Source organism: Ixodes scapularis, unplaced genomic scaffold, assembly GCF_016920785.2.
Source record: "Ixodes scapularis isolate PalLabHiFi unplaced genomic scaffold, ASM1692078v2 PGA_scaffold9__187_contigs__length_104089568, whole genome shotgun sequence".
Classification (NCBI taxonomy): Eukaryota; Metazoa; Arthropoda; class Arachnida; order Ixodida; family Ixodidae; genus Ixodes; species Ixodes scapularis.
Window position 1 is genome coordinate 73,445,204 of NW_024609884.1, and position 27,347 is coordinate 73,472,550.

At 44.3% G+C, this 27,347-nt stretch overlaps 1 protein-coding gene across 2 annotated transcripts in view; it reads left to right on the forward strand.

The window, feature by feature from the left end:
* The window catches only part of LOC8027559 (glycerol-3-phosphate acyltransferase 1, mitochondrial), a 108,930-nt gene that overhangs the window by 32,852 nt on the left and 48,731 nt on the right, over positions 1–27,347 (forward strand). Inside the window, exons 1-3 of one of the 2 annotated variants that reach the window (XM_029989306.3) lie at positions 799–1,094; positions 24,099–24,378; positions 25,814–25,921. In XM_029989306.3, the coding sequence (XP_029845166.2) occupies positions 1,048–1,094; positions 24,099–24,378; positions 25,814–25,921 (435 nt within the window). In that variant the 5' untranslated portion in view covers positions 799–1,047. Of the gene's footprint in view, positions 1–798; positions 1,095–24,098; positions 24,379–25,813; positions 25,922–27,347 lie in introns of those variants that run through there. The other variant, XM_029989315.4, reaches the window with a different exon arrangement.

The window sequence follows — 27,347 nt, forward strand, 5'->3', positions numbered from 1 at the left end:
GGACAAAATAAAATGCAAAAAAGAAGGTGTTTTTACAAATAAACTTTATAGGAGCACAAGGTTAGTGGTCCTGAAAAGATGCAACTTCAGTTTCCTTAGAAATCTCGTACTGACAAGAGGGGTTCTCGTCAAGGTTCCTTCAGGGCAACTAAGCATGGTACAGTAACCTTATTATTATTTTTTTTTGTTAATGGGGAACACAGTAAAATGAACCTATCTAATTTCCAGTAATTGTAATCAAAGAACAAAAATAAAGTCCGAAAAATCACGCTCCGAATTTCACTACGCGCGCTCGTTGCGCGAGTGGCGGAGGACCGATCGACTCTACGGCCGTCATTTCCGCCTTCGCCGCTAAATTTGCAGTCACCAGGATCCTTGCCAGAAAAAGCTGCACTTTGTTCACCCCTAAGCTGAGAGTGCAGCCAAAGTCACAAGCGCGAGCTAGCCCACAATCCTGACTTTGGGTAGCGCGAAGCTAGCCCACAATCCTGACTTTGGGTAGCGCGAGTGCTCGTTCTGGCGGAAGAACGCTTCAAAGCAGCAGCGACCTCGAGCTCTCGTGCTTAATTTCTTTTTTCTTTTTTGTTCTTGTTTTTGGCTGGCGGTGTATTCGAGGACTGATGCAAGCAGAGCGCGCGTTTTTTCCCTTTTTATTTGTATTTATTTATTATTATTGCGTTGCCCGACTCGCTTCCTCCTCACGCCCAAATCAAACGTGGACGAACGCGGCTTGGCTTGCCGCCGTTCGGAGGAGGCTTTGCTCTCGCCGGCACGCTCGATTCTGTTGTGTGGATGCTTAGTTGCGCGGCCGCGAGCCAATGGCGGGGCGTGCTCGCTCTCGCAGTTCCGGCCTCTCTCGACGCCGTTTCCGATTTGCTCCTAAACGTTGTGCGTCCGTCGACGTCGTAATCTGGACGTGCTATCGGTGCATCGGCCGCGGAATCATCGCTGAAGCCATGATTGCCCCCGGCGTCTCGTCGTCCGTCGTGTTGCTCCGTTGCCTGTCGCACCGGGAGCCTCGCTGCTGACAGCACACCGGGCCGCGACATGATCGCTGCCTTGCTGGTGTTCGTGTCCGTCTACCTGGCCGTCAGGTGAGACCCGCTCCACTGCCCGGTGCGCCCATCGGCGTCGTTTGAGCGTGCACCCTTTCGACGAGATTGTTGCTTTTTGCCTCGTTTGGTTTAAGGACTGCGTTGTATTCTCGGGCCGGTGTTGGCGCGCGCGGTTCTCTGGCCTGACCGGGAAGTTGAGTCGTCGTTTGACAACGTCGCCCGCGTGCTCTCGCTGGATGGTGAAGGCTGGGACGAGATCGCCGGTCGAAATGACATTCGCTCGCTGCGTATCTTACTCGTCGTTGGCGTTTCAGTTCGGGCACGTTGCTATTACTGGACCCCGGAGGATTATCTTTTCGAGGGCGACTCCATTAGTCCGGACATGGCCTCCGAGATTCTTGGGCCGGCTTGCTACAACAGCGTCTCAGCTGGGCGAAAGAAAGCACTGCAAAGGTTGGCGCGCGCGGGCGCCTTGAGACGCGGTTTGAGTCCCGCTCACCTCGTGTGCTGGCTTTGACAGTGCCTTATTTCGCCCAGTCTCAGCTCCTGGCTTTGAGAAGTGCATTTCTAGCGCGACTGCTCGGTCTGCGGGAGGACGTTTCAAAGCAGCGACCTCGTGCTGTCGTGCTTGTGGCATTTCCTGCAGCAAGCCGGCGGCCGCGCAGTGCTCTCCTCCGACTCCTCCAAACGCTCGTTTGCCTAGCAGAAGGAGCGTAGAGCACAGCTTTTCCAGACCTTCCAAAGCCCATTAGAGCCAGCATCAGCATCTCATACCCTAGTTACACTGCCACCCTTAACCGCCGTTAATTGTGACTGAGACTTAACTGCGGTTAAGAATGGTCGATGGACATCTCAAACCGCAGTTACACGTAAGTATAGTTAGCAGTTTCTGCCAACTATATTCTAGTTACACGGCACCCTTAACCGCAGTTAAGTCTGACCTCAGCTACACTTAACTGCGGTTAAGGGTGCCCGCGTATTATGCCCTCGTTACAGAGTAATAGAAGGTATTCACTGGACGCCATATTTGAGGGCGTTGTTTAGAGCGCATGCTCAGAACGAGCTCACATTACTATGCTGCTAAGACCGTTACTCTTAATGGTGCGGAATGCACGTTTCAGAACTATGGAAGCGATCGCCGTCAACACGCGCTCAGCAGTAGCACACAGCTATGGCCACCAGTGAATGAATACACCCTATTCCAGTGTGACTGAGGTGCACTTAAAGGACCGGTGCAACGATATTCAATTGGAATGTTTTTCACTATACACGAGCTTACTGGCACACCTGGGAGTCAAGGACACTCGCACGCAACTCCGCTGGCCAAGAAACTCCTTTGTTGCGGTGTAATTTCAAGGACAAAAGCGATAAATTTCATTCAATCTCTCCTTTGCAAAATTTGATGACGTAACGTGGGGATCGCAGTACACCCAAGTGACGATATTTGAATGTGGTTCATGGATTGGACCCGAGCATTGCGTGGGCACTCAACTTGGGCTCGTGATAATTGCTAGCTCGAGAAGCATTCGGGTAGTCACCCGTGTTCAATCGCTGCAACGACGACAACAGCCGAGCCATAACAATGTCTGGAACTCAGCGCGTGTCCTGCGCTTTGCCAACCCCAGCGCGTGGCTATGATCAACACTGGCGGCATATAATCGGCTCCAGATCACGTGGCCGCTTGTTCTGGCTGTGAGTTGAGGGGGTGAACGCTGCTCGTTTTTCTTAAATTTTTTTCTGGGACTTCTATTGCGTGGGGTGAAGAACGAACGCGCGTTTCATAGGTCATTAACGTTAGGGATCCGTTTTAAGCGGGATTTGCGCAAAGTACAAAAATTGTTGCATCGCTCCTTTAACTGCGATTAAGGGTGCCTTACAGGCCGCAGTTACGCTTAAGTATGGTTAGCAGTTACTGCCAGCTGTATGCCCTAGTTACACTCTTGGTTAGCAGTTACTGCCAGCTATATGCCCTAGTTACGCTCTTAACCACTGTGAAGTCTGACCGCTTACACTTGACTGCGGTTAAGGCTGCCCGTATAACTAGGGTATTAAAGGTGAACTGTGTGCACGCGTCATGGAGCTCGTATTTTCGTTCGCACTGCGAAGGCTGAGACGCTATTAAAGTACGCTGGCTCTGGCAGTGTTTCACCCAGCCTTCGCTAGGACGCTGCTTCCAGCAAGCCCTGATCATCAGTAAACAGTGGGCGAGCTTGCCGCAGAAAGTTCCACTGCGACGAAAGGGCCGAGGCCGTCAAAGCCCTGCCGATAGCAAAGCTATGGCGAGACGGCGTCCGATGTACACTTGAGGGAAACGCGACAAACAACAGAACGGAAACGATGGGCACAATTAAACAAAGATGTCAGAAAAGAAGCGATGTAGTTCGAACTTTGAACTCCCACTCGAAGGACGAGACCAGAGATAAACTCCTATTCAGTAACGCGATGTGCGAGTAGATAGTGAGCATGACGGTTTCGCTTGCTCGGTCTCACAAAGAAAATGATATTTTTGGGTCAGAAACTTTATTTGAACTCGCTATGGAATCGCCTCTATCCTTTTTTTTTTTTTTATCAATATGACTGGACGTGTGGTTCGTCTGAAAACAATCAGGTGTCCGTGTTATCTTCTACATCGTTCCCGATTTCAAAAGAACGACACTCAAATTTCGACCTACCGCTTCCTTGAGAAAAAAAAAAAGAAGAAAAAGAGTGTTGTGGTGAGAAGCAACGAGTATAATTCACTCTGATCAGAAATATTATTCAGTATGGTTGTAAATAATAGTCAACATGATAAATGCGCGTTTCATCAGAAAGTGAATTAAGGAGTACCGCGAGGGGTCCCGCTACTTTTTTCTTTCGTGCGTCAATGGCTTGCCGACTAGATCCAGTCAACCATTCGTTTGTATACTGATGCTTGTGTGGTACATAGGAAAATATCCAGTATGCATGATTGTATTCAACTTTACAGTGTCTTGATTACTATAGAAAATTAGTGTAGAAAGTGACAGATGCAGGTAAATATCTCCATAACTAATTCCTAAATATTAACAATAAGCGAAATAAAGTCGCATTTATCTATTCTCTCTGTTTCATGTGCTCACTGGACATGTACACGCATATAAATATATTGGGGTTCATTTCACGTCAAACATCTTTTGGGAGGCACACATTAAACGCATAACCGCAAAGGCAAACCCAACTCTCGGCTTCGTCAGAAGAACACTGCACATGGCCAATTGGGAAACAAAACTCATCTTATACCGCCCTGTCCTCCCTCAGCTAGAATATGCATCTGTAATGTGGAACCCTCATCAGTATTTTCCAATAGAAAAACTATAATCCGTCCAAAACAGAGCCATTCGCTTCATTCAAAAAAAAAAAAAAAAAAAAATTACGCACAAGTATCGCTAGACTGAAGAACGAACTTGGTATATTGCTCTTGCGGAGAGAGGACAACTCTCCAGACTTGCCTCTACTGGGGGAACATATACTGGGGGGAACACATTCTACGGCGCTCATTTAGATGAGACAGCGCACCTAGAACGCTAAATCTTCCCCTGACGGTCTAGAAACACCGCGTGCAATTTAAAATGCGCCGAAAGCCCCTCCCACCCTCGCATTACTGCCAGGCAGTGTTCCTCCGCAATGCGCAAATAGTCCGCTACCGAAACGCACTTCGTGCTGATGTCCGTGGGAATCGGTGCGTACTGTACATCCGCAAGAAGGACAAGACATAGTGGGCACACACACACACTCACACACACACAAAAAAACAAACACTTAGGCTGGTTCACTCGGCCCCGTTTCCTTACGTTACTTTACGTAAGCTTACGTACAAGCCACGGGATATCTGCTTCATATCAAGCGTGGCTACCAATTCGAGGAGGTATACGTGGCACGCGACATTCGAGACACGAATGTTTCGGTGACTTAGACGTAACGTATGAAAACGGTGCTGTCTGAAAAGTTGAACCGAACTCAACCCCTTGTGTTACGTTACGACGAGCCTTGTGTCCTTGGTTGCCACGTAACTCACCGTCCTAGCTCGTCGTCACCGAAACATTCGTGTTTCGAATATCGCGTGCCAGGCTATCACCTTGAATAGACCTATTGCTAAATTACCCAAGCATCAAGGGGAATGCAGGGACTGGTGTTCCACTTGCCACACGTACACGCCTTCCCCATATAAAAGATTCGAAGTAAATAACCAAAATAAAGCGTTGACGAACGCGCGTGCAAGATGCGATTTGTTTTAGGCATTTGCATTGGAAAAGTTAGTACTGCATGCTGAGGGCCTGCACGTGTAGCGCGTGGAACACCAATCGCTGCATTCTCCTTGATACTTGGGTAATTTAGCAATAGGTGTTTTGGTAGCCACACTTAATACGAAGCACAGATTTCCCGGTGATTTGGACATAAGCTTTCGTAACTTAACACAGCGTAAGAAAACGGATCTGTGTGAACCAGCCTTTATCCGAGCAGGCCCACCAATCGAGTGCTACCCCCTCGCGCACCCTGGGAGAGCGCCAACGTCTTTCTCCTCCACATGCCCACAGGAGACACATAACTCATCAATAGACTTGTTCCAAAACTCGAAGCGCCTCATCGCGGCGAAATTTTGCGTTATGCATTGTGGGAATCAGTAGGAAGCAAAATCCATATGCACTCCGTTCCTGGCTTACAGGTTTCCAGAATGCAACGCCCGCCGTGATAGATTTATGGAAGTGATATATTTAATGAGATGAAATCAACTCTGACCCTTTTAATTGTAGGCACGCTTCCTTGAATTTATTCGCCATTTAAATAATTGTGTGCTGTTTAACGATTAAAAAACAAGTGCGTTTACCGGTCAACAAAAACGCCCGATCGAGTTTTCCACGGCGATAGAAAGCGCTCGACACCTCTCCCAATTCTCCCAATCAGAGTAATGCATAGCTCAGCTAGAGTATCGCGTTCCTTTTCCTTTCGCCGCCAACTCCGTGTTGGCGGAGACGCGGTCGCGCGCACCGAGCTGGATCCGACCTTGATGCGGCAAAGCGACCTTGCAGGCGCCCAGCTTCGGGTGGATCGTGTTTCCCGCTTTGCGTTTGCGAAACATACATCCTACACTAAAATAGAACGAGGTGGAAGGTTCCTTGACCATTGAACAATATGTGTAGACACTGGATACAGTATAATCGCGTTGTTTTATAACGCGGGCGATGTTTTCAAACATGTTTCCAAAGTCTGGGAAGACGACGACACGGAGGACGGTCGCGTCTGCGGCGCTCGCGGAATGATACGCGAGTGGCACATTCGGGCACTTCGGACCAGACAACAACGCGGAGCTATGGCTTGCGAAAGGACGTTTTCGTCGGCTACTACATTCTACCGAAAGCATACAGAAAAACAGTAGACAAATGACGGGACGACGGTGCACGCGCCGTATCTCCTTACTATTTGCCCTATTTTGTTTGTCAACAAACTCAGTTGCGCCATCTATTGGGTAGCCCCGGCACAGTTCCGGTTCAAGTATATTTCCTTATTTTTTACTCATCATTCTTTTATCATGAGTGAATCAAGTCTGACAGTGCTATAATTGGCCACTTCCAGAAGATGTCGTGTATATTTGATTTCGCAAATACTGCGAAACCCGCCGCCTAGTTTAGAACCGGAAGTGGTTAGGGGCTATTTGCACACTGCCGCCACCACCTTTCAACTGACGCGAGAAAGAGCGAACATCTCTGCTCCGCACGCCGCGGAACACAGCCACGCTATCCGTGCCTCCGCATCTCCTGCAGAAGCGACAATCGCTTCCCGCAGTGCGGCTTTGGATCCAACATGGCCGCCCTTGGAGCACCATTGCGATATTCTGCTTCGAAAGGGGAGCATACACAGTTACTCTACTCGACTAGGGGCCTTACTCCATTCCCCATCAAAAGGATATTTGTATTGTCCGGCTGGATTCCCCGTACCCTCACGCACTGACAGTTCTCAAAAACTTCAGTTGGTCCCACCAAGAACAAACCTCTTTAAATGTTCACCTCTGCAATTATCATTTCGGAACGAAATTCCCTTCCTGATCACATTGTCACTATTCAGGAATTGCACTGTCGGCTTTCTTAAAGGGGCGATGCAACAGTTTTTCTACTTTCAGTAAATACCGCTTAGAATTATTCCTTGACATTCGTAACGCGTTATTTTGTTTTTTTTTCTCCACGGAAATTAAGTATCGGAAGAAAATTTGAGAAAACCAAGCAGCGTTCACCCCCTCAGCCAGAACAAGCGGCCGCGTAATCTTTTTCGTAGACGCGCGCTGGGGTTGGCAAAGCACGGCACGCGCCGAATTCCATTGTTAAGGTCAGTGTTGGGTAAAGTACATCTAAAATATACTTGGAAGTAAAAAGTAAATCAGAGGTTTTATACTTCAAGTAAAGTAAGTACAGCGGTAGTAAGTACAGCGGGCGCAATGTACTTGAAGTAAACTACTATACAATGTATTTTCGAAGGGAAGTACAAGTACTGCTTTTAACAAAATCTTTCAATATGCCCTTTCATTCCCCGGTAGTGTGTTTTTAACTGGTATGCTTTGCCCCAGGGGTAATTGAGGGCGCATCAGTTATTTTTTTTTTTTTTTTAATGGCGGCGAAGATTGGATAAAGTGAAGTGGTCATGTAGATTAGTTGTTCTCGGAAATCGGGCCAAATTCAGAAATCACCCCGACTTCTGAATTCGGCGCCGCTTGCACGTGAGCCGTCAGCCCCGTAGCTTCCGCAAGCAATCCTCTCATGGAGGAGTTTTAGGAGGAGGAGTGTCATTTCCTAATATTTTAACCTCCTCGCTTGCGTTGACCGACCAACATATAGGGAGAGTTCAAAATGCTGCTAATCCCCCCCCCCCCCCCCCCCCCCCCCCCAAACGTCGTCGTCGTTTGCTCGCGTTTCTGGTGAGAGAAAATATCTAATATCCCTTTTAATATTTCTTCAAATTTGAAGCGTCATTTTGTGATACGAGCGTAACAAGACCAAATTCTGGGATGTACTTTGAAGGTAAATTGTACTTTCCTCGGAAAGTAGCAGAAAAATACTTGTACACGCTCGGAGAATACACTTCAAGCATAGTAAAAGTTTTCTAAACCTACCTGAAGTGGTACTTTAAATACAGGGTCCGATCGAGAAAAGTAAACCCTACTTTTCGGACCCGCGTAACAAAACTACGCACTGCAGAACGCTCAAACTCCGCCAGAATGTAACCCTAGCGGTCCAAGCAAGATGCCAAAGTTTCAGCCCGATCCGATAACTTAATCAGAAGTTGTAAGTGATTTTCTGAAAACTTCAATGGGAAAATGGAGCCCATTTTTGCCCGTTTTCGGTTTCTGGTGTCGTAGAGCCTCATGTGTTTGAAAACTCCGTCGGCGGCCATTTTCCCATTGAAGTTTTCAGAAAATCACTTACAACTTCTGATTAAGTTATCGGATCGGGCTGAAACTTTGGCATCTTGCTTGGACCGCTAGGGTTACATTCTGGCGGAGTTTGAGCGTTCTGCAGTGCGTAGTTTTGTTACGCGGGCCGAAAGGTAGGGTTTACTTTTCTCCGATCGGACCCTATACTTCCCATCTCAACGTTCGACTATTCCCGTCATCGCAGTTATTGGACACAGTAGACTTGTACGGTACTGATTACAAGTAATCAAATTACTTGTAATCGATTACTGTTTGGAGTAATTTTGTAATCATCTGATTACCTTTATTAGGTAGTAATCACGATAGTAATTCGATTACCGTATTTTCCGAACTGTAGTCCGCGGACTGTATATACGTGTTTAAAATTTGACATTTTGTGCTGTGCGGACTATCTACGAGTCCGGACAGGAATATTTTTTTCAAGATCGTTCTTACGACGAAACGTGACGAATGTTGTGAATTAAAGAGTATGTTAATAATGATTTATTTACTGTACGAACTTCTTTGTGAGCTAAGAAAGCTGACATTTGTCAAGGTGTGCTGTGTATAAGAAGATTTTCGTGTCGACTTTGCACGGCGTGCGGACTATGCACCGGGTGCGGACTACATAAACGCAAACTTTTATTTTTGACCCCAAATTTGCCCCTGTGGACTATAGTCCGGAAAATACTGCACTTTTGGAAGTATAATAAAATCCGGTACACGTGACGGATCTCCGTGCAGCTGCTGCTGGGGCCCTCGAACTGACGCTCTGTCCCCTTTCCCGCGACCAAGGGGCATCGCACCACCGTCAGAAAAGATACAATCGTAGCAGCAGGGCTGAACATGGAGGGTGTCGTGGGCTGAACATCCTTCGCGGGTTGATTCTGAAGTGGCGTTGTGTCCGCCGCCGTGTCGACTGCCCAACTCCAAGTATATCCTCCGTCGTTGTAAGTGCCCGGTCCTTTGCGGTCACTCACTCCGTAGTCTTGTTCTGAAAGACCCATCGAGCTTGGCACCGCGGATTTTCATTAAACGCGATTAGGTTTATATAACCAAATAATCGACCCCCCCCCCCCCCCCCCTCCCCTCCCCTTTTGAACGGTTCTCGGCGTCGCTCCATCCTTTGCCGGCGCAGTCACAAAAGAATTTACGGGTCAGTCTTGTTGTTTTCCGCTTCTTTCGAGCTACGGATATCTGTTTCGATGGTACTCCCTGCATGATAACGACTGCGGACGTTACTCGAAAATTCCATCGGAAAGCAAGCGCCCCCCTCCTCCTCCTCCTCCTCCTCCTTCTTTTTTTTCGAGAGCGCATTGCTTTCCAATAAAGAGTGCACAATCGGGAGTCGGGACGGGCATGGCCCCACGAGGTTTATTCACGGCCCTCAATGTAGCTCTCTCGCGGCGGAGCCAAGGGAAACGAGCCAGCGCAGCCTCCGCATCCCTCCGAGAATGCCTCGGGATCCTTCGGCGAGCCGCTTCCGTGACCCGGTGCGGCTCTTTCCGGGACGCTCACGTTTCGACGCTGCTTGCATCTCTCGGCCTCCTTCTATCGTATTCTTTGGCGGATACGCAACCCGTTCCGCGTCTGCGGGGCTCGGTCTTCTTCCGTTTGGGAGCCGGTGCCGCGCGTCGGAATGAGCGCGGTCCCTGCCCGCCGTGACCTTGGCGGAGCGCCCGCCGCGGTCGACCGCTCTTCACGTGCCCGGGTTTTGGTCGAGCACGCGGCGTCGTCCGCGGAGAGGACACGAGCGCTTTGCCGCGGCCGGGTGGCACTCAGTTGGTCAAACGACGTTTTAGCGAACGCCGACTTTTCATCGAAGGACACTTTAGCGAATGGTCGGTCGCCGCGAAGCGACGTTTACGGTTGGGCCAAGTGGGTTAATACGAGCCGCCGCGAAGCGGCGTGAACTACCAACGTGAACGCAGCCGGGGAGGAAGAGCGGAGGGGGAGGGAGGGAGGGTTGGTTGGTTGGTTAACACGCGCCCCCGTTATTCGCTAAAACGTTGATTTGCTCAAATGACGCTGTTCGGTAAAACGTCATTCGCTCTTATGATATGGACCCGTATAAATTCCTGGGGGAAAAAATGAAAGGAATCTGGACGGATTTTACTGGGGGCTCGTACTCCCACAATATCGCTGTGACAGTGCATAATGCCACCCACTTTTCTGTAGTACTGTTAGAACCTCGAAACATATCTCGATGGAATTGATTCAGCTCCCCTTGCTTTTGATCACAAGTGCAAATATCTTGTGCAGTTCTTATCATTATTCTGAGTAAATGCATTGTCTATGTTTCTTATCCAAGCATGCTCTGGAAATATCCGCCTTTATCTTCCGAGGCATTGTTGTATTGTTGCTAGCTTAGATTTGTATGAGTATCACACATATCTGTATGTGCGACACGCATGAGTCACACGTATCTGTACGTGCAACTTATAAAAAGAGCCCTCTCTAACAATGTATAATGACATTTACTCCATTAATGAAAAAACTTTAGGGCGCAGGCGAGCTGGTGTAAGTTTACCATTTTTTAGACCACCTGAGACTGGGTGGAAGAAACACAATGACGTCTCAATTTTTCCTTCAGGCTCAATGTTGAGTGTCTTGAGCTCAATATCCATTTCGCCGCCCCTTCAAATTCCTCTTCCTAAGAACCCCACAAATCTCTTTTCTCAACTTTCCAATATTCCCGGTCCATTCCATAAACAGGGAATCCAACGCCTCCTTTGCCTTCTTCCAAAAAACCGGCTTGGGTAAGACTGCAAACTTCCCAGTTTTGTCCGTCTGCAACATCTCTAGCGATTTACAGTCTAACTCGTTTTTTACCGCTTTTACCTCACGGAAGTTCCTTCTTTCCGTTGGGTAATCTCTGCCCATGACATTTTCCATTCGGCCAATTGCTTGATCAACAAAAGCTTCCTTCTCATCCTGAGTGACAACTTTCGCGACTGTCTGTATCGACGAGAACACATCCAATCTCGACGGTTTTACATTTAAACAAAACTTCGGCCCTCTACTTAAAAATTCCTCCGTCTTCCGGGATACCGCTTCTCTACATGGGTTTGAGACGTCGTCGTGTTTCGTCCACCCAGTCTCAGGTGGTCTAAAAAATGGTAAATTTACTCCATCCTATCTCATACCTTTTCTGCTCAAACTGCTGGCATTGTTATTTTTTGTGTATCTGAAGTTAGAGTTAGCTGTATTTGTCAATCATTTTTCCCATCTCTACAAAATATCCAATAGGAGATGTAGTTTCAGTAAATAATAATATACTCCACGACAACTTTTCTTGGCAGTGCAGTGGAAGGTACAGGCCCGCGTCCCCTCTCCCATTTTGAGTGTACGCAGGCTCTCCTCCTCCCCCATTTCCGGGCAGAGGAGGAGAGCCTGCGCACAGTCAAAATGGGAGAGGGGAAGCGGGCCTGTACCTTCCACTGCATTGCCAAGAAAAGTTGTCGCGGAGTATAGTAGGCAGCATATTTTGCCTTGAAGACAACTTTCGAATATAGCAGTAGGTGCAGAATAAGAATTGCCCTCATGTGATGATGTTATAAACGGCCCACTCTAACAAGCGCTCGTAGAAGGCCCAGCTTAGAGCACGTGACATCCGACACAATCATGACGTAGGTCGTCTCAGGACGAGCAAAGCTTTGGCGAGGCTGACATCGAGGGGATGGCCTAGCCGTTCCAGCCACCGAAGCGGCTGCTTTTGTACGAATTTTGAGTGACGGGTTAATCTTTTATAATCTTGTAGGGGGACAATAGCTACTTCTGGAACACACAAAAGGGATTCTCAGGAAGACTGGAGTTCCTCCTTCCCCTCTTCTCTCGTCGAGGCCGGAGGCGAGACACCGTCACTACCTATCAAGTTTCCCAGACGGGCATTGCAAACGAGGCGTTAGCGACATCCACCAGATGCTCTTTGCTAATCGTTTATTTATTTTAAAGTTCCTTTTCGTGACTTTTTTATCAAGATATTGGTGTGTTCGATGTGATACTGCTCCTTTGAACACATATAGACCATAAAATAAGCGCCGAAATATCGTTGTTGTGGCCAAAAAAGTTAGGCTTAAGATACCCAAGCATGCGGTTAGCGTTTTTAATGACATAAGTAACATGTAGGTTCCAGGAGAGGTCAGAACTAAGGATGACATCTAGATACTTATAAGAGTCTACTAGTTCTAATGATGTGTTATTAAGGCTATATGTAGTGTTAAAAGCAACTACAGGTTATGTGCATTAGTTTACATATCTTTATGTTAAGTTTCATTGACAAAAGACCGCACCATTGAAGAATAAGGTCCAAATCATCCTGTAATTGTTGGGAATTGGAGTTGTTAGGTATTAGGTATTCGGTAGATAGCGCAGTCGTCGGCAAATATTCTTATGAAAGAGGAGACAACACTGGGCAGATCTTTAATGTAGATTAAAAAAAGTAAAGTACCTAAGACAGACCCTTGTGGTACTCCAGAAGAAACAGATGTCAGAGTAAACACCATTACAGGTTACAAACTGCGAACTGTCTGTTGGGAGTGCTACAAGCCAATTAAATACATAGGGCTCAATGTTAAGTTTACTTAATTTATGAAGTAGAAGTTTCTGTGATACTTTATCAAATGCTTTAGAAAAACCAAGAAAAATGCAGTCCACCTGAAATCAGAGTAGTTGTGTTTCAGAGGAAAACATTTTTTCTAGACCCATTTTGAGCTGATGGGAAAAAAGAGTTGGATACAAGGTAATTAACCAGCTGTGTTTATATGATCTGCTCAAAAATTTTACAAGGAATGCTAGTTAGTGTGATAGGCCTGTAATTGTAGGGGGAGTGCTTGTCACTAGCCTTGTGCAGAGGAATTATTTTCCCAATTTTCCAGCCTTTAGGTAGTGACCCAGTGTCGAATGACTGTTGAAAAATCCTCGCAAGGATAAGAGAGGAGTTCTGATTAGTTGATTTGACAAATTTTGAGGTGATTTTGTCTGTACCAGTAGCTGAAGACAGGTTAAGCCCATCTATAAGTTTTAAAACTCCATCGGGATTAACGATGACATGGTCCGTTAATAGAAAAAGTGTCAGCACGATACTTCAGAAGAGTGTTGCTGAAGGGTTTAGAAAAAGACATAATGAACACTTCATTAAAAATTGCAGCTCATAGATATTCATCAGTGTTATCTTCTGTCTTGAGTGAAATCGCAGTTAGTCTTAAAGCTAAAAATCCCCCGAGCCTACTTTTTGCACTCTCTTTTGTTACAGGAATGCCCCCAAAACCTAAAATTATATATATATTTATATTTTTGTTTTGTTTAATTGTTAGATATAATAACAACTTACATGGTAAGGGTACGCTGGTAACGGAAGTGTGAGGCGGGGCATATCATGAGTCGTCCCCTGCAATATTGATACAGGCTCTGTGGGCAATTGGAGGCTGGGTACACAAGCAAAAGAGTTACGGTTATTCCCAGACTGGAGTTATATATAAAGGCTTGGATATAAAAATTTTTTTAGTGCTTTATACGCTTTGTACGGGAGCTATAGGGGGCGCTTTGAAAACGCGCATAGTGCCACTAGTGGAGGAGCTGGCATTTGACAGTGAGACATGTTCAGCAGTGTACTGTGCCCTTTTGTGTGTGATGCTGTGGTGGCGAAAGCGCGCACAGACAGTACTTTAGTTCTTCGAGCCAACATGTTGAGAGTAACGTTGCATGAGGGCTTGGGCAGACCTACAAATGCTCATCTAGCTGCTGTCTGCTTATATATCCGAGAAAATAAAGATAACATCCTCGATAAATCATAATGCAGGCTGATTTCCGACGAGAAACCTTACCGTATTCTACAAGGTGCAACCGCTGCACTCTTTCACGAAATCGCACATGGCATTGGTATTCTGAAATCGATCTAACACGAATCCATAAAGTTAGGGCGGAGAATAAAAATCGAGATGATTCGAATCACGATTTAAGACGCACCAATTTCACTATGATGATTTTTCCACAAGAACACATCCTCACAAAAGAATCCTTTCCTACAAACCTAATCATATAAATATGTTTTAATTTGTTTTTGTCTATAATGTAATGCTGTCCATGTGAATTTAATTTGCTTTTAATTGGAGAGAGAGAGAACATCTTTAATGACCCTTAGTTCAGGGTTTCAAGAGGGCATCTAGGAGGAGGCCAGTAAAGGAAAGATGAGGAAAAAAAAAATTGGCAGAAAAAAAAAAAAAAAAAAAAACCAACATCAAGCAAACAAGTGTATGACAGGCTGAACATGAGCGAAGTGCGGTGCCTTTCCGTGCTATTCAGAGAGGTGTGCTTTGTCTCTATCTTCCACTTGTTTTTGTCAGGTATGTGGTATCTTATGCAAGCAAATCGGAATGTGAAGGAAACAGACTGAAACAAATGTGTGCACGCACACACGCAGACCAACAAAGAGTGTGACTGAGAGAGACGGGCACGGACAGGCAGATCTAATTGTATACATGTAAGGGTTATCTTACACCAATCAGTATATATACGTTTTGTTTTACACAAGCTTGACACTTTTTTATGAGGTTACACCACCTTGCACATTTTTAAACCAAAAGAAAAAGTCATTCTTAAACAACTCGCAAGGGTTGTTCAAGTTCAAAGATCATAAATTTATGTTATTGGATATTTTTTTATTTTTATTTTGTTAGTTCTACTTATGGTGCAGCTCTCGGGCTGGTCATACTTCGTTTGTAATTGGCCTCGGAAACAATGGCAACAGCGGAACTGTGTGCTTGAACATGCTCGAAGGTGATAGAAAACAATTTGGCGGGAAGGAGCTGTTTCCACGGGGTTTTCGTATAAACTTCCGAGTGATTCCTATTTTGCTTTGCTGAAGCATTACAGAAAATCAAGCTTTCTCAATTACCAAAGATATCAAGGTCCTCTTGTTTTAGTACAACGTGGTTTGTATCAAGAACAAAAAAAGCATTGAATTAAAATGCACTTCACAATATAATTAAATTTGTAGTGAAGTTTTTTTTACTTTGTTTCAGTGATTGGCTGGATTGACGAATCAATTTTCTGTGTTTAAAAACAAAACTAGTGAAAACAAAACTTCTCTTTTTTTTTTAGGTAAGGTGATTTAATTAAAGGGCAACTCCACTTCATTTTTGATATTGAAAAAAACTATTCAGCCCTCTTCAGTATCATCTAGGAAGGCCACATGTGAAATATTACAATCTAATTCCGTTTATATATTTAATAAACTGGCCAGCTAACTTTCAAATGAACCAAGTCTCCGAAATCTGCTAGCTCTAGTGTGCGACGTGGGGCACAATCAACAGACCAGTGAATACCGCCGAGTTGGAGCAGCCAACATTGAGCCACTACGTCAGAGTCATGTCTACGTCATTCTCACATTTTGTTTGGTTTTACTTCTCGGAGCGAAATTGAATGATGACGTCATGAGTTTCTCCTCTCGGTGTTTGCTCAACGGTGCCCACGTGATCACCGTAAAATGGATGCGCTAGTTTGTGCTGCCCTACGCGATTCTCAGAGCGGAGAGCTGGGAGCAGTCTGTTTCGTCTCGCCACTGTTGCAGTGGAGAACGACGTTTTGTTTATGAAATGAGTGTGGGCCGCATCTCTGATGCCTAGCTGCGATAAATGTCGAAAGATCCATAGGCTCGCGATGTTCTGTTGCTGCCTGCTTGAACTACCGGTTGACCAGCCCGGAGGTTATCTTTCACAAGTTTCCACACGACAGTGCGCATCTGAATGTATGGACGGACATCCCGTGCCGGTGGAACTCCAGGAAGCCGTTGTCGCCCAAATCGCAGGACGATGATTTGTTCTTACTACTTATGCTCAGGACACTATTTTTCTGTTACCAGCTAAGCCTCTTCCCTGGCTATGCCACTTATTGGCACTGCATAACCGTGAGCGTGGGATGGTATTCCAATCTATCCCACTGGCACTAAAATATACAAGAGTTACTGACACAAAAACAAACACAGCGCATGAAGCGGCAGTGTAAATTATGTCAGCTGTGCCTATACAGTGGCAGACATGATCTGGAGACGAAATTTCTTGCGTCGCCTTACGGGTCCATAGTTGTCGCTGCCCTAAAAACAAACGACGGCGAGTTGAAAACTGAAACTTCGTACCCACGAGACACGACACATATTGGAGCACTTAACGAAGCAGCAGTTCATACTGTCAACCCAGCGCAATTGCACCTCTCCGACTTTAAAGGGATACTGGAAAAAAATTTGTAGCTCACACAACAAGGCGGAAGCGATAGGTGGGACGCTGCAAAGCCCAAAAACCTCACTCATACAGGGATATATCTGACACATGGCCATATTTTTGGAAAAGAAGTGCGCGATTGAACACGGCTGACAAGGCTGACGAGACATGTGACGTCACAATTCTTATTCCCTTTCCTCTTCGCTTCGTCCCCTCAAGCAGGTGAACCGAAGTGAGGAGGGGAGAAGCGAATCCGCTTTCCCTGTATCTCAACTGTTCCAGGATGATTGTGATGTCGTAGTCCTCGCTTGATTGTGCCCTTCTTTTCGAAAAATACGGCCGTCCGTTTGAGATATTAATGTATGAGTAATGTTTTGGAGTTCATAGTGTCCCGTTAAACGCTTCTGTGGCCTTATTTTGCGAAATCCAAATTTCGGTTCAGCCTCCCTTTAATGCGTACCAATGTACGCGCCATAGTTCTGTTTCGCTGGGGTACTCGCAGCCTATCTTCGGTAACTGCCGGGGCCGTGGCAGGGCACGTTTGTTTATGCTGATGCCATGATACAGGAGGGGGCTCTGCTTTTTGCAAGACTTCCTTCTTTTTCTTTTTTTTTTTTTAGAAACCTTCACACATATCGTAGTGCAAGAGCATTAGAAACACAGTCACGAAGCTCAAAGAACAACACCAATGCCAAGAGTGCTGCAAAAAGAAAAAAAAAAAAAGTTTTATGCACAGCCTCTCTCTTCACAAGAGCCTACGTTTGAGATTATTATCCCATTTTTATTGCTGGGTCTAGGCTTTTGGACACTGGTTTATAGAACACTTGGTTTATAGAACCAGCAGTTTTCAAAACCTAAAATAAGAACTAATTACGGTACACAAAAAATATCCTACCAGATAACCAATCTTCTTAACAGAAATTATTGTGTATTCGAATTAGCCCACACAATAGCGTCCATGTTACTTTTCAAAAAATACCTTACGGTATACTTCAATGTGCCTAGTGTGTATTCCTAGTACAGTTCACATCACAATAGATTGTACATTTTTTGTGTCTCATATTTTTATCTTCTCAGATATTGTTTTATTTTTGATTTATGCTGTTTTTGATTCATTTCCTGTGGCCTGCTGCTGAGTGCTGTAACGGGGGTTGGGACCTAGTCAGGTGATTTGTTTTCGCCTTTTGTCCCAACCTCCCTGACAGTTGTGTCAAAAATAAAAATGAACAAACAAACAAACAAACTTACCCCCCCCCCCCGCCCCCCCCTCCAAGGAAAAAAAAAATTTAGCATCATTTTAGACCTTCATTGATTGGAGTCGCCTTCCCGCACATATAGTCTCAATAACTAACACTGTTGATTTTAAAAATGTTATTACCAACTTTCATTGATTGGAGTCGACTTCCCGCACATATAGTCTCAATAACTAACACTGTTGATTTTAAAAATGTTATTACCAACTTTTTAACAAATGTTGCGTAGCGCGTGTTTTTTTTTTCCTCACTCAACTATGTTACTTTTATGTGTTAACCGCCCACTCCCCTCTGTAATGCCTTCGGGCCCTGGGGGAATAATAAATGAAACCAAATCAAATGAAAATAGTTACGTTGTGAGACTCATTTGAGCGATTCGAAGCATGCTTCTATTTTGGGGTCAACGTTTCAATATGCAGCGTGTCCCCCAGTGAACCCAAAAAATGTACGCACCGAAATGGCCCATAAAAATGATAGGCTTGTTGTATCAAGCTGTGACTTTTCTCATATACATATTTTACTGGTTCAATTAACATACCAACATTTCAATTCTCTTCTCACAATAGAACTAAAATGAAAATTCAAAACCAATTTTTTTCACTGGAGGGAAATCGAACGACGGCTATGTTTGCCCAGCTTATTCAGAGATGGCACCACCAACGCCGGAAAGCGCAGGTGAGCGCAGGCATTGGGGGCGCTTGTCATCACCAGTGCTGGCGAAAATATGCCTCCTGTGTCTCTTAAGGCAAACTGAACTGTGGACGCAGTTGCAGAAAGCAAGAAACAATTGTTAACAAGGGTATGTGATTTGCAAAGCAGCGTTTAGTGTCTCTATTTATCACTATCACGTGACACCCGCTGTGGTGAAAACACGAGCTAAGAATTAATTATCTGCTTACGTTTTGGCGGATATCGGAAATACGAACTGAAACGTGCTTGAAAGAAAGTTCAGTGTGAAGTCCGTCTCCCTGCTCCTACTGTGCGGCTTGCTAGCATTAGTGGCACCATCTCTGCATAAGCTAGGCAGACACGGTTGTTGTTCGATCTCCTTCCAACAACTGCTGCTCAACCATTGGAAAATTCAGTTTTAGAATTATCATTTTAGTTCTTTTGGGAATGGAGAGTTGAAACTTTGGTTTGTTAATTGGACCAGTAAAACATATTTCTGAGAAAAGTTATTGCTAGATACGCCAAGTCGGTGATTTTTACAGGCTAGTTAGGTGTGTAAATGTTGGCCGGGACACGCTCTAGCAGCATATTTTGGATTCACATCTAACTCAAAATGGATCTGACAGTGTAAACATTGTGCTCATGCTTTTATTTTGGTGGAAAGTTATTTTTTGACATGTGTCCTTTCCAGGCACATAAAAAAATATGAAAGGAGGGAGTGGGTGAATTTCAGTGTTCTAGGAGTGATTTTGTGACCTAAGTGTTCTAACTCGGCACAAAAAAAAAAATATCTGGTTCGGGAGTTCAGTGTCCTTTCGTCGTCTCGGAAACGCCTGAATATTAAAGTTTTCAAAGCCTTACAAGCGCTCGAATTTTGGATTGAAAACTTGATTTCAGCAGTAGCCAAGTATGACATTTGAAGCTCAAAAGCTTTTGAAGCTCAAAAGCTTCAAATGTCATACTAATTCTTGCTTTGTTTCTCTATTCCTGACCAAATAATTTGGGTCTATTTCCTTTTTCAATAATATGCCAAAATGATTTATAAGTAAACTGCATTCCAGAAGAATGGTCTCAGTATTAGTGCAGTGCAAGAATATATTTTTTGAAGGGGCCGTAAAATGTTTTTTGTACTTTCAGTAAATCGTGCTTACATTTAATTCTTGATGTTCATAAGAGCAAACACAGTTCATTCCCTCAACTTGCTACCCAGAACAAGTGAACTCATTATCTGGTGTTATTTCTATACTGCCAGTATTCATCATAGAAACACATTGGGGTTGGCAGAGCACGTAGCTTGTACTGAGCTGCAAGCATTTTTAGAGTTTGACTTATTTTGTCATTGCAGCGATTGAACACGAGCCAATACCCGAAGGCAATTGCCGAGGCATTGGGTGTCACAGGCAATTAAATCTAATAGTATGGTTATAGAAGGCGATTTCAATTTGCCTGATCTTAACTGGCACAATCCAAAAGTCTTTTCTGGGGCTGCCTGTGGATTCACTGCAGTAATGGCCAATTTTCTGAATTTGTTTGCGCCGACTCAAACTGTGTTAGAGCCTACTCGAGCGATCCACATTCTTGACCTTTTTCTCACAAATCAGCCAGATCTGGTGAAGACTACTTTAGTAATTTCAGAAATTAGTGATAATCAAAGTGCTGTCCTTTGTGAAATGAATTTGGAGCATGTATAAATGTGTGATAGTGGAAGCTGACCTATGTTTAATTACAAAAAGGCTAACATTCCTGAAATGAATGTCGCTCTTGATGCATGTTTTGTTCTTTTTGTAACATTGTTTGACTCCTATTTTTAACTGAACTCTGGGCACTTTCTGGGGGAAAGGTTTTAGAATTGCAAGATTACTTTGCCCCTTCATGAAGTTTTAGCAAAAGACAAAGTAAAAGTAAGCCATGGTTTACAAAACAACTATGAAAGCTGACACAATGAAAACAAAGAATCTATCGTGCTTTTAAAAACTGTCCATCACCTGAAAATACCGGGAAATTGAAAGTGATAATAACCAGTGAGAAAAACATTGAGATATGAAAAGCAAAATCTATTTTCTTTGAGTTATTTCATTCTAAAATCAAAAGAAACCCAAAAGAACTTTGGAAATACGTAAAAGGAAATAAAAAGGATAACATATATATTCAGTCTCTCGTGAAAGATGACGTTGTCATCACTGATGCCTCTCAAAATGCAGAACGTTTCAACTCTTAGTTTATTTCTGTGTTTTCCTCGTTCTAGATGGAAGCTTGTCCATGGAAAATATATTGTTCAATGCTGATGAGATATAGCAGTATTATTAGAGGGCTTAAATGTTTCAAAGGCTGCTGGCCCTGATTTCCTACTAACAGCATTGCCAAAGTATTGTGCTCGTTCAGTGTCCCTATATCTGAAAACCCTTTTTGAAAAGTAACTGAATGATTTCTCTCTTCAAAATGACTGAAAGATAGCTTCTCTTGTACCAGATCATAAATCTGGGCCTAGAAACATTGTTTGAATTTACCGTCCTATTTCACTGACGTCCGTTTGTTGTAAAATTCTTGAACACATCTTGTACCCATGTTGAATAAACCTGAGACTGGGGCAGAAACATACTAAGCCTGCCTTTGGGATGATCAGAGATAATATAGTAAGGGTGCAGGCTCAGTCTACTTTTACAGCAGAGCTGTTAAGGGCTAGTTTCCCCAGGATCGTGTCCCCCCAAAGAAATGAAGACACCAAACTCTGGACACCTACCGCCATCTATGAGCGACGGGGGCAAGCCACGTATCTGGCTGCCGCCATCGCTCATAGATGGCGGCAGCCTTTCCACTCTGGCTTGCCGACTTGCGGCCGGCCATTACTTTCCATTGCACAGTTCCGCTGGTCTTCCTTCTTCACCGGAGTGGAAAGGCTGAAAGTTATTGAATCAGAAACAACCTGGCTTCCAGAGGGAGTTGTCTTGCGTCACGCAATTAACCGAGTTCACTCACGGTTTGGCTGGAGCAATGGAAAACCGTAAAACTGTCAACTGTGTTCTTAGATTTCAGTTCAGCATTTGATGTGGTACCTCACAAGTTATTGCTAGTTAAGTTATCGCATTTTAATAGTAATTGTCGAGTTATCTCTTGGATTTCCGAATATTTACACGAAAAATGCCTGTACGTGCTAGTAAATGGGAGAGAATCAAAACTTGCGCAAGTGACATCAGGAGTACTACAGGGGTCAGTTTTAGGACCTTATATTAAATTTATGTCAGCAATATTGATGAGTCATTTACTTCATGCGTGAAAATGGTCGCAGATGATTGGGTATTAGATGAAGAAGTAACTTGTGATAGTGACAACTTCATCATTCAGAAGGATCTAGATAAAATAGATATATATGGTGCAGAAAATGACAAATAAAATTGAATCTAGATAAAACTGTGTGCATATCTTCCTCTAGAAAAGAATCAACAACCAGTTCTTTCTTTATGAAATCAACAACACTCATTTAAAAAGGGTTTCAGGATGTAAGTATTTAGGTGTTTAACTCACATCCTCGTTGTGTTGGTATCGGCATGTAGATCATACCACAGCAAAAGCTTCCAAATCTTTGGGTTTCTTATGTTCAAACACTCGTAATTTTCCACAGGTTACATGGGAACTATTATATAGAACAAACGGAATACCTAGGTCAGAATATACCTGCATCGTGTGGGACCCTCCAACTAGTATAGATAATAATAAATTAGAAAAAGTTCAAAATTAAGCAGCTAGGTATGTTTTAGCAAAATGAGGAAAAAGCAGAGAGTTCTGTGTGACGCGCTCAAGACAAATGCTGAAATAGAGTACAATGGAATGTTGCAGTTTGAAGTTTTTTCAGTGTATTTCACTCTCGGACTGGCATCCTACGTGAAACCTACCTGTTTTCCCCATAACCTACTCGCGCTTGTGGACCGGGCAAGTGCCCACTCAGAAGATGAAAATAGTCGCAAAGAAAAAAATAAAATGCGGGATGGGCGCTTGTTCGGTCATTAATTTGACATATAAATGTACTGTGCATATTTCCTCAGCTCTTACAAATTTGGGAATGAGCGCTTAGTGTGGAATGGACGGATGCGCGGTATTTATGGTATGTGAATATAGGTGTAAGGCTGCAGCTTTTAAGAGTTATTTTCCAAAAACATTTACCCAGTGGAGCAGATTACTTTCTGCCATTGTTTCCATTTTGTCAAACAATGACTTTTATACTGCTTTGGAAACGGTAGGTTCATTTGACTGATATGATTGTGTAAAAATAAATAAATCCCAGGCTAATATGATTGCATAAAGAAATAGATTTTACTTACACAGTAGGTTACCGTAAAATCCCGATAGATAGCCAACCTAACATCAAGAGCAAATGGGGTGAAATTATGTAGTGGTCTAACTTTTGGTGTACAATCAAGAAAAGTTTAAAAAATTGATATTTTTAGGTCATGTCCCTTCCAAGCTTGTTATGGTGGCAAGGGGCAATGAAGCAAAGATGACTGTACTTTCCAGTCATCATTTACGCCGAGGCCATCATTGATCTCAACACTATTATTACTATCTTTCCGTGTTTAAAAAAAGCAATCAAGCCAAAAATAGGGGTGGGCTATCTTTGGGGAGTTTTATGGTAAAATTGTATTCAAGCATAGGAGCTGCAGCCCTTGCTGTACTCCAATGAATGTGGTTTTGTGTGTCGTTTGATTTTCTTTATATGTCATGAATGTGAGGAATGCTTCGCGAAATATAAAGGTTTCATTGTCGCGAAATGTGATGTATTTTATCACCTCTACACGGTGCTTTGTTCATAGCTTGTTGAAGATGATTACCTGTTCATCTACCTTGCTTTTTTTGTGTGTTTGAAAGGTGCTGCAGGTATTGAGTAAATAAATAAGTGGGGAGCTGACTCAGTGCTTGTGTCCAGTCCATGAGCTGCATTCATAAATCATCAACAAGGGCTAATCTCTGTGACTATGTCAGCATTGCATTCCTCATGACCACATCATGAATAGTCCGCATTTATCCTTGAAATATCACCATAACAAAGGTGCTTTTGGGTCAGTGGCACCAGGCACCCAATATTGTTGCACTGCCCCTTTAAAGCGCTCTCATTCTAAAGGTCAATTCACACAGTTGCATTTGACTATATTTGACTATGTTGCAGGGACTTTCATTGAGATATGACCATGAGCCATCGTGATTCATATAAAGCTCTACAACCAATTCAAGGAGTTGTCAATTGGCATGTTACCTACGAAGCATGAATATCCCAGTAATTTGCGGTCATATCTCAGCATAACTAGTCGAATGTTGTCAATCACTTTTTTTTTTTAAATGTTAAGTGATGAAATGCTATGGACCTTTGAAAGAAAGTCTCAGTATCTCATAAAAAAGACCTCTTAAAAATGCATGGGAACTCTGCACACTGGCAAGGTGCAGAGTTTTGGTTGTGGAGTCTGGCTGTTTGGTTTCAAACCGGTCGTCTCCCTTACAGGGCCCTGATGGTGAAGCTTCTCCAGAACCTGCAGGATGTGTACTCCAAGTGGGAGGCCAAGTCGAAGCCCAGGATCTCGAGAAGTGCCGACGAGAGCACGACTCGGCAGTGGACTGGCACGCTTGACACGCAGGACGGCTCTAAGCCCAGGCCCCAAAAAGGTGGCAAGCTGCTCCCACGCAGGAATCTGGCCTTCAATCCGGGCAGGCACGGCACCGACAAGGTCAGGGTGCCCACGCTCGGCCACGTGCAGCGAAGCAAGGTGTCCTTTGTCGACGAGGTATGGGTTCTTTGGTTTTTCCCGGGCACAAGGGACTTTGGGGTACCTCTCTCCCTTAGGAAAGGCAGGCAAGTTTTGGGGCGTCTGTTGCAGCGTCTCGGGAAAGTTAAACCACCTCCATAAGATGGCCCATCCCATTATTCTGACCCCCTCTTCCAAGCTGGGGTTTGAACACCCTTCCTTATGAAAGAACAGACTTTCTGCTGGTCCAACATTAAGTGCAATAATCGTGAAAGGCTTGGGTATGTAGGTAACATAGAACATTTTCTGCATGATGGTGGGAGCCGGTTGTTTTGCAACCTTTCATAATAAAGATAAAAGAGAATCTTATTGCTGCATGCTAATCTTTGACGTTAATCTGCATGATACCCGTGTGGCCACTTCAGACAGCATAAGAACGTAAGCTTATCGCTCATATCTGTAAGCCGCTTACAAGGTCATACGATATCACCGATGAAGAGTCGGAAGTGTTCAAGCAGGTTAAATGTTTTGTTTTGCCTAGAGTGCCTTCATGTGCGCTTTGCTTAGGGTGACGGCTGACCATTTTGTTGCGAATGCTTACGCTTATTTTTCTTTTGTGTTCCGAAGCGCGTGAAAGAGTGTCCTTGCACATGCTCGTGGCGCTAACTGTGCTACGGCGACATGTTGTTCTCGACGGTTTGTATTTTCCCTGTGAGCGCGTGCTGTCGGCATCGGGTGCTACAAAGGATGGCATCACCCTAAGCAGAAGGACGTTGAGGCACCCTAGTTTTACCAGGGACTTGAGAAGCAACTTTAGTTGCCAGTTTTTTTTATTTGGAAGCGTGATGGTCGTATTCCGTGCATAATTTGGATGTAGTTAGGAAGTCATTCTAGATTGCTTTCTATACAACTGTGGCTACATTTGGTACGATAAAAATATTTTTCTTTTGCTTCTTAAAGGGGCTCGTAGATGGTTTTGGCTTTCTCCAAATGGTGCAGAAACTGAAATAAATGCCATTCATTAAAGGGTCCCTGAAAAGAAAGAAAACGTTGAAAGAAAATATTTCTGAAACTATTCTCCCATTCTTTCTTGTGCACCAAGGGGTCCACCCATGTCAAATTGCTCTCCGAGAAGGGGGGGAGGGGGGGGGGGGGGGGGGGCCGCCCCCGTCGCCCCCCCCTTGGATCTGCCCCTGCTTGAAGGTGTCTGCAGTTCTTTCTCAAAAGTCGCACAACACGAAATGAATACCAAGGGTGAAAAGAGAATTTTGTCGCCGTCTACGTTTACTCGTCACGCCTGTCACAATCAATTAGTCGCGAGGCTTTGTGTGCGTGTTAACTCTTGGCCATGGTAGAGTTGTTTGTCCCGAAGGGAGTTGGAAAAGTGTCGTGCCAGCTACAGGGGAGGGAGAGGGCGGCAGGGGACATTATTCTGGGCCGGTCTATTTCTGACCCGGGGACACGTGACCTCTAGGTGCTGCCGCAGTTCAAGCAGTACCCGCCTCCGGAGGAAGTGCGGCAGCTGGAGACTCTGCGCCACTTTGCTCTTCAGTGCTGCTCCAAGTGCCTACCCATGAGCAAGGTATGCAGTGCATGCCTCTCTGGGAAGCCACCCCTCGTCACACGTCCTGGCTTGGAGTCCACGAGGGGGGCTGGATTTGGTTGGGGCTTTGGCTGTTGACAACTAGCTTTTGCACCCACTACTGGCAGCAGTCAGTTGGGGACTGTTTTCGTGTCTGCTCAGCTTTGTTTTTCCAAGTTTTCTTCTTTTCTAAGGTGATGTAGAAAGAGGCTGCACTCCCAAAAGCCTTTTTTTTTTTTTAACCGCCAAGATAGAAAAAGATGAGCCAATAAAAAATTTAATTAATGAATGCAATGTTCACGCTTCACCGTGTTTTTCAAGGTTGGAACTATTTTATGTGCTTGCCTACGCCAGCTCCAAAATTTCTTCTTTTTGAGGCCATCGTTGTAGTGGCGTTAAAATAGAAGTTGTGAGTCTCCCATTGGGTGGGTGCAGAGAAGAGGTACATCCACCTTTCCTCCATTCCTTCACCCTCCTCACACTGAGAGAAGCTGTGAGAGAAAAAATAACAAGAGGAGAATTGCAGGCCCCAACAAAGTCACAGCTCCATCTAAATTGCGTGTCGCAGTTTAGACGCTGCATTATTAAAAAAAAAAAAAGAAGTGATCTTTTGATTTGTTTTTTTCCATACAGTTAAATGTTTTGTGAGTTCAATGTCCCTTAAACAGGGTTCTTTTTTACATGCATGCAGCAAACCTATCATTCCTGTATTAGGTTTGTGTGTAGCCTTCTAAAGCATATGCAATTTAAATAGGCCCCTGAAAAGAAAAAAATGTGTCTTTTTTTAAACCGTCTGGTTGGGACACGTGTGTCAAAAAATAAATTTTACGCGAAAAAAAAAAAATAATTCTAGTGCAATATTGACGCCAAGAGATTTATTTGAAAATCTGCGTGCAAAGTCTATGACGTCATGGGTCATTCTGGAATGACCATCTTGGTCGTTTGCTCTTTTCACCTCAACGTGAAGGCGAAGCCGATCCACCTCTCCTTCACGCTCCCGAAATGCTGAGCTAGAAAAGAAGTGGAAAGGAGGTGACTGCCAACTAAATCGCATCTCGCGCTGTCAATATTGCTCTAAAAACTTTTTTTTTTGCGTAAAACTAATTTTTTGTTGTGTGTGTCCCAACCAGACTGTTCAATTAAAACATTCTTTTTTTCTTTTCAGGGTCCCTTTAAGGGAAAACACTGGTCTTGGAGCTTTTATCCCTATTGTATGAGAAACTCAATGAAAGTGCACAAGCTTGTTTGGTTTTTCTTGCTGATTGCAAATATCTAGTCAGTTTTTAATTCAGCAGTGCAGTCCTTAAGATAATTAAAACTCACCTGCCTTTGTTTTCAGAAACAATAGGCAAACATTTACTGAACAAAAAATTATGCTTCATGCATGGCTAGATACTACGAATTATAAAGAGTACAATGTTGGAAG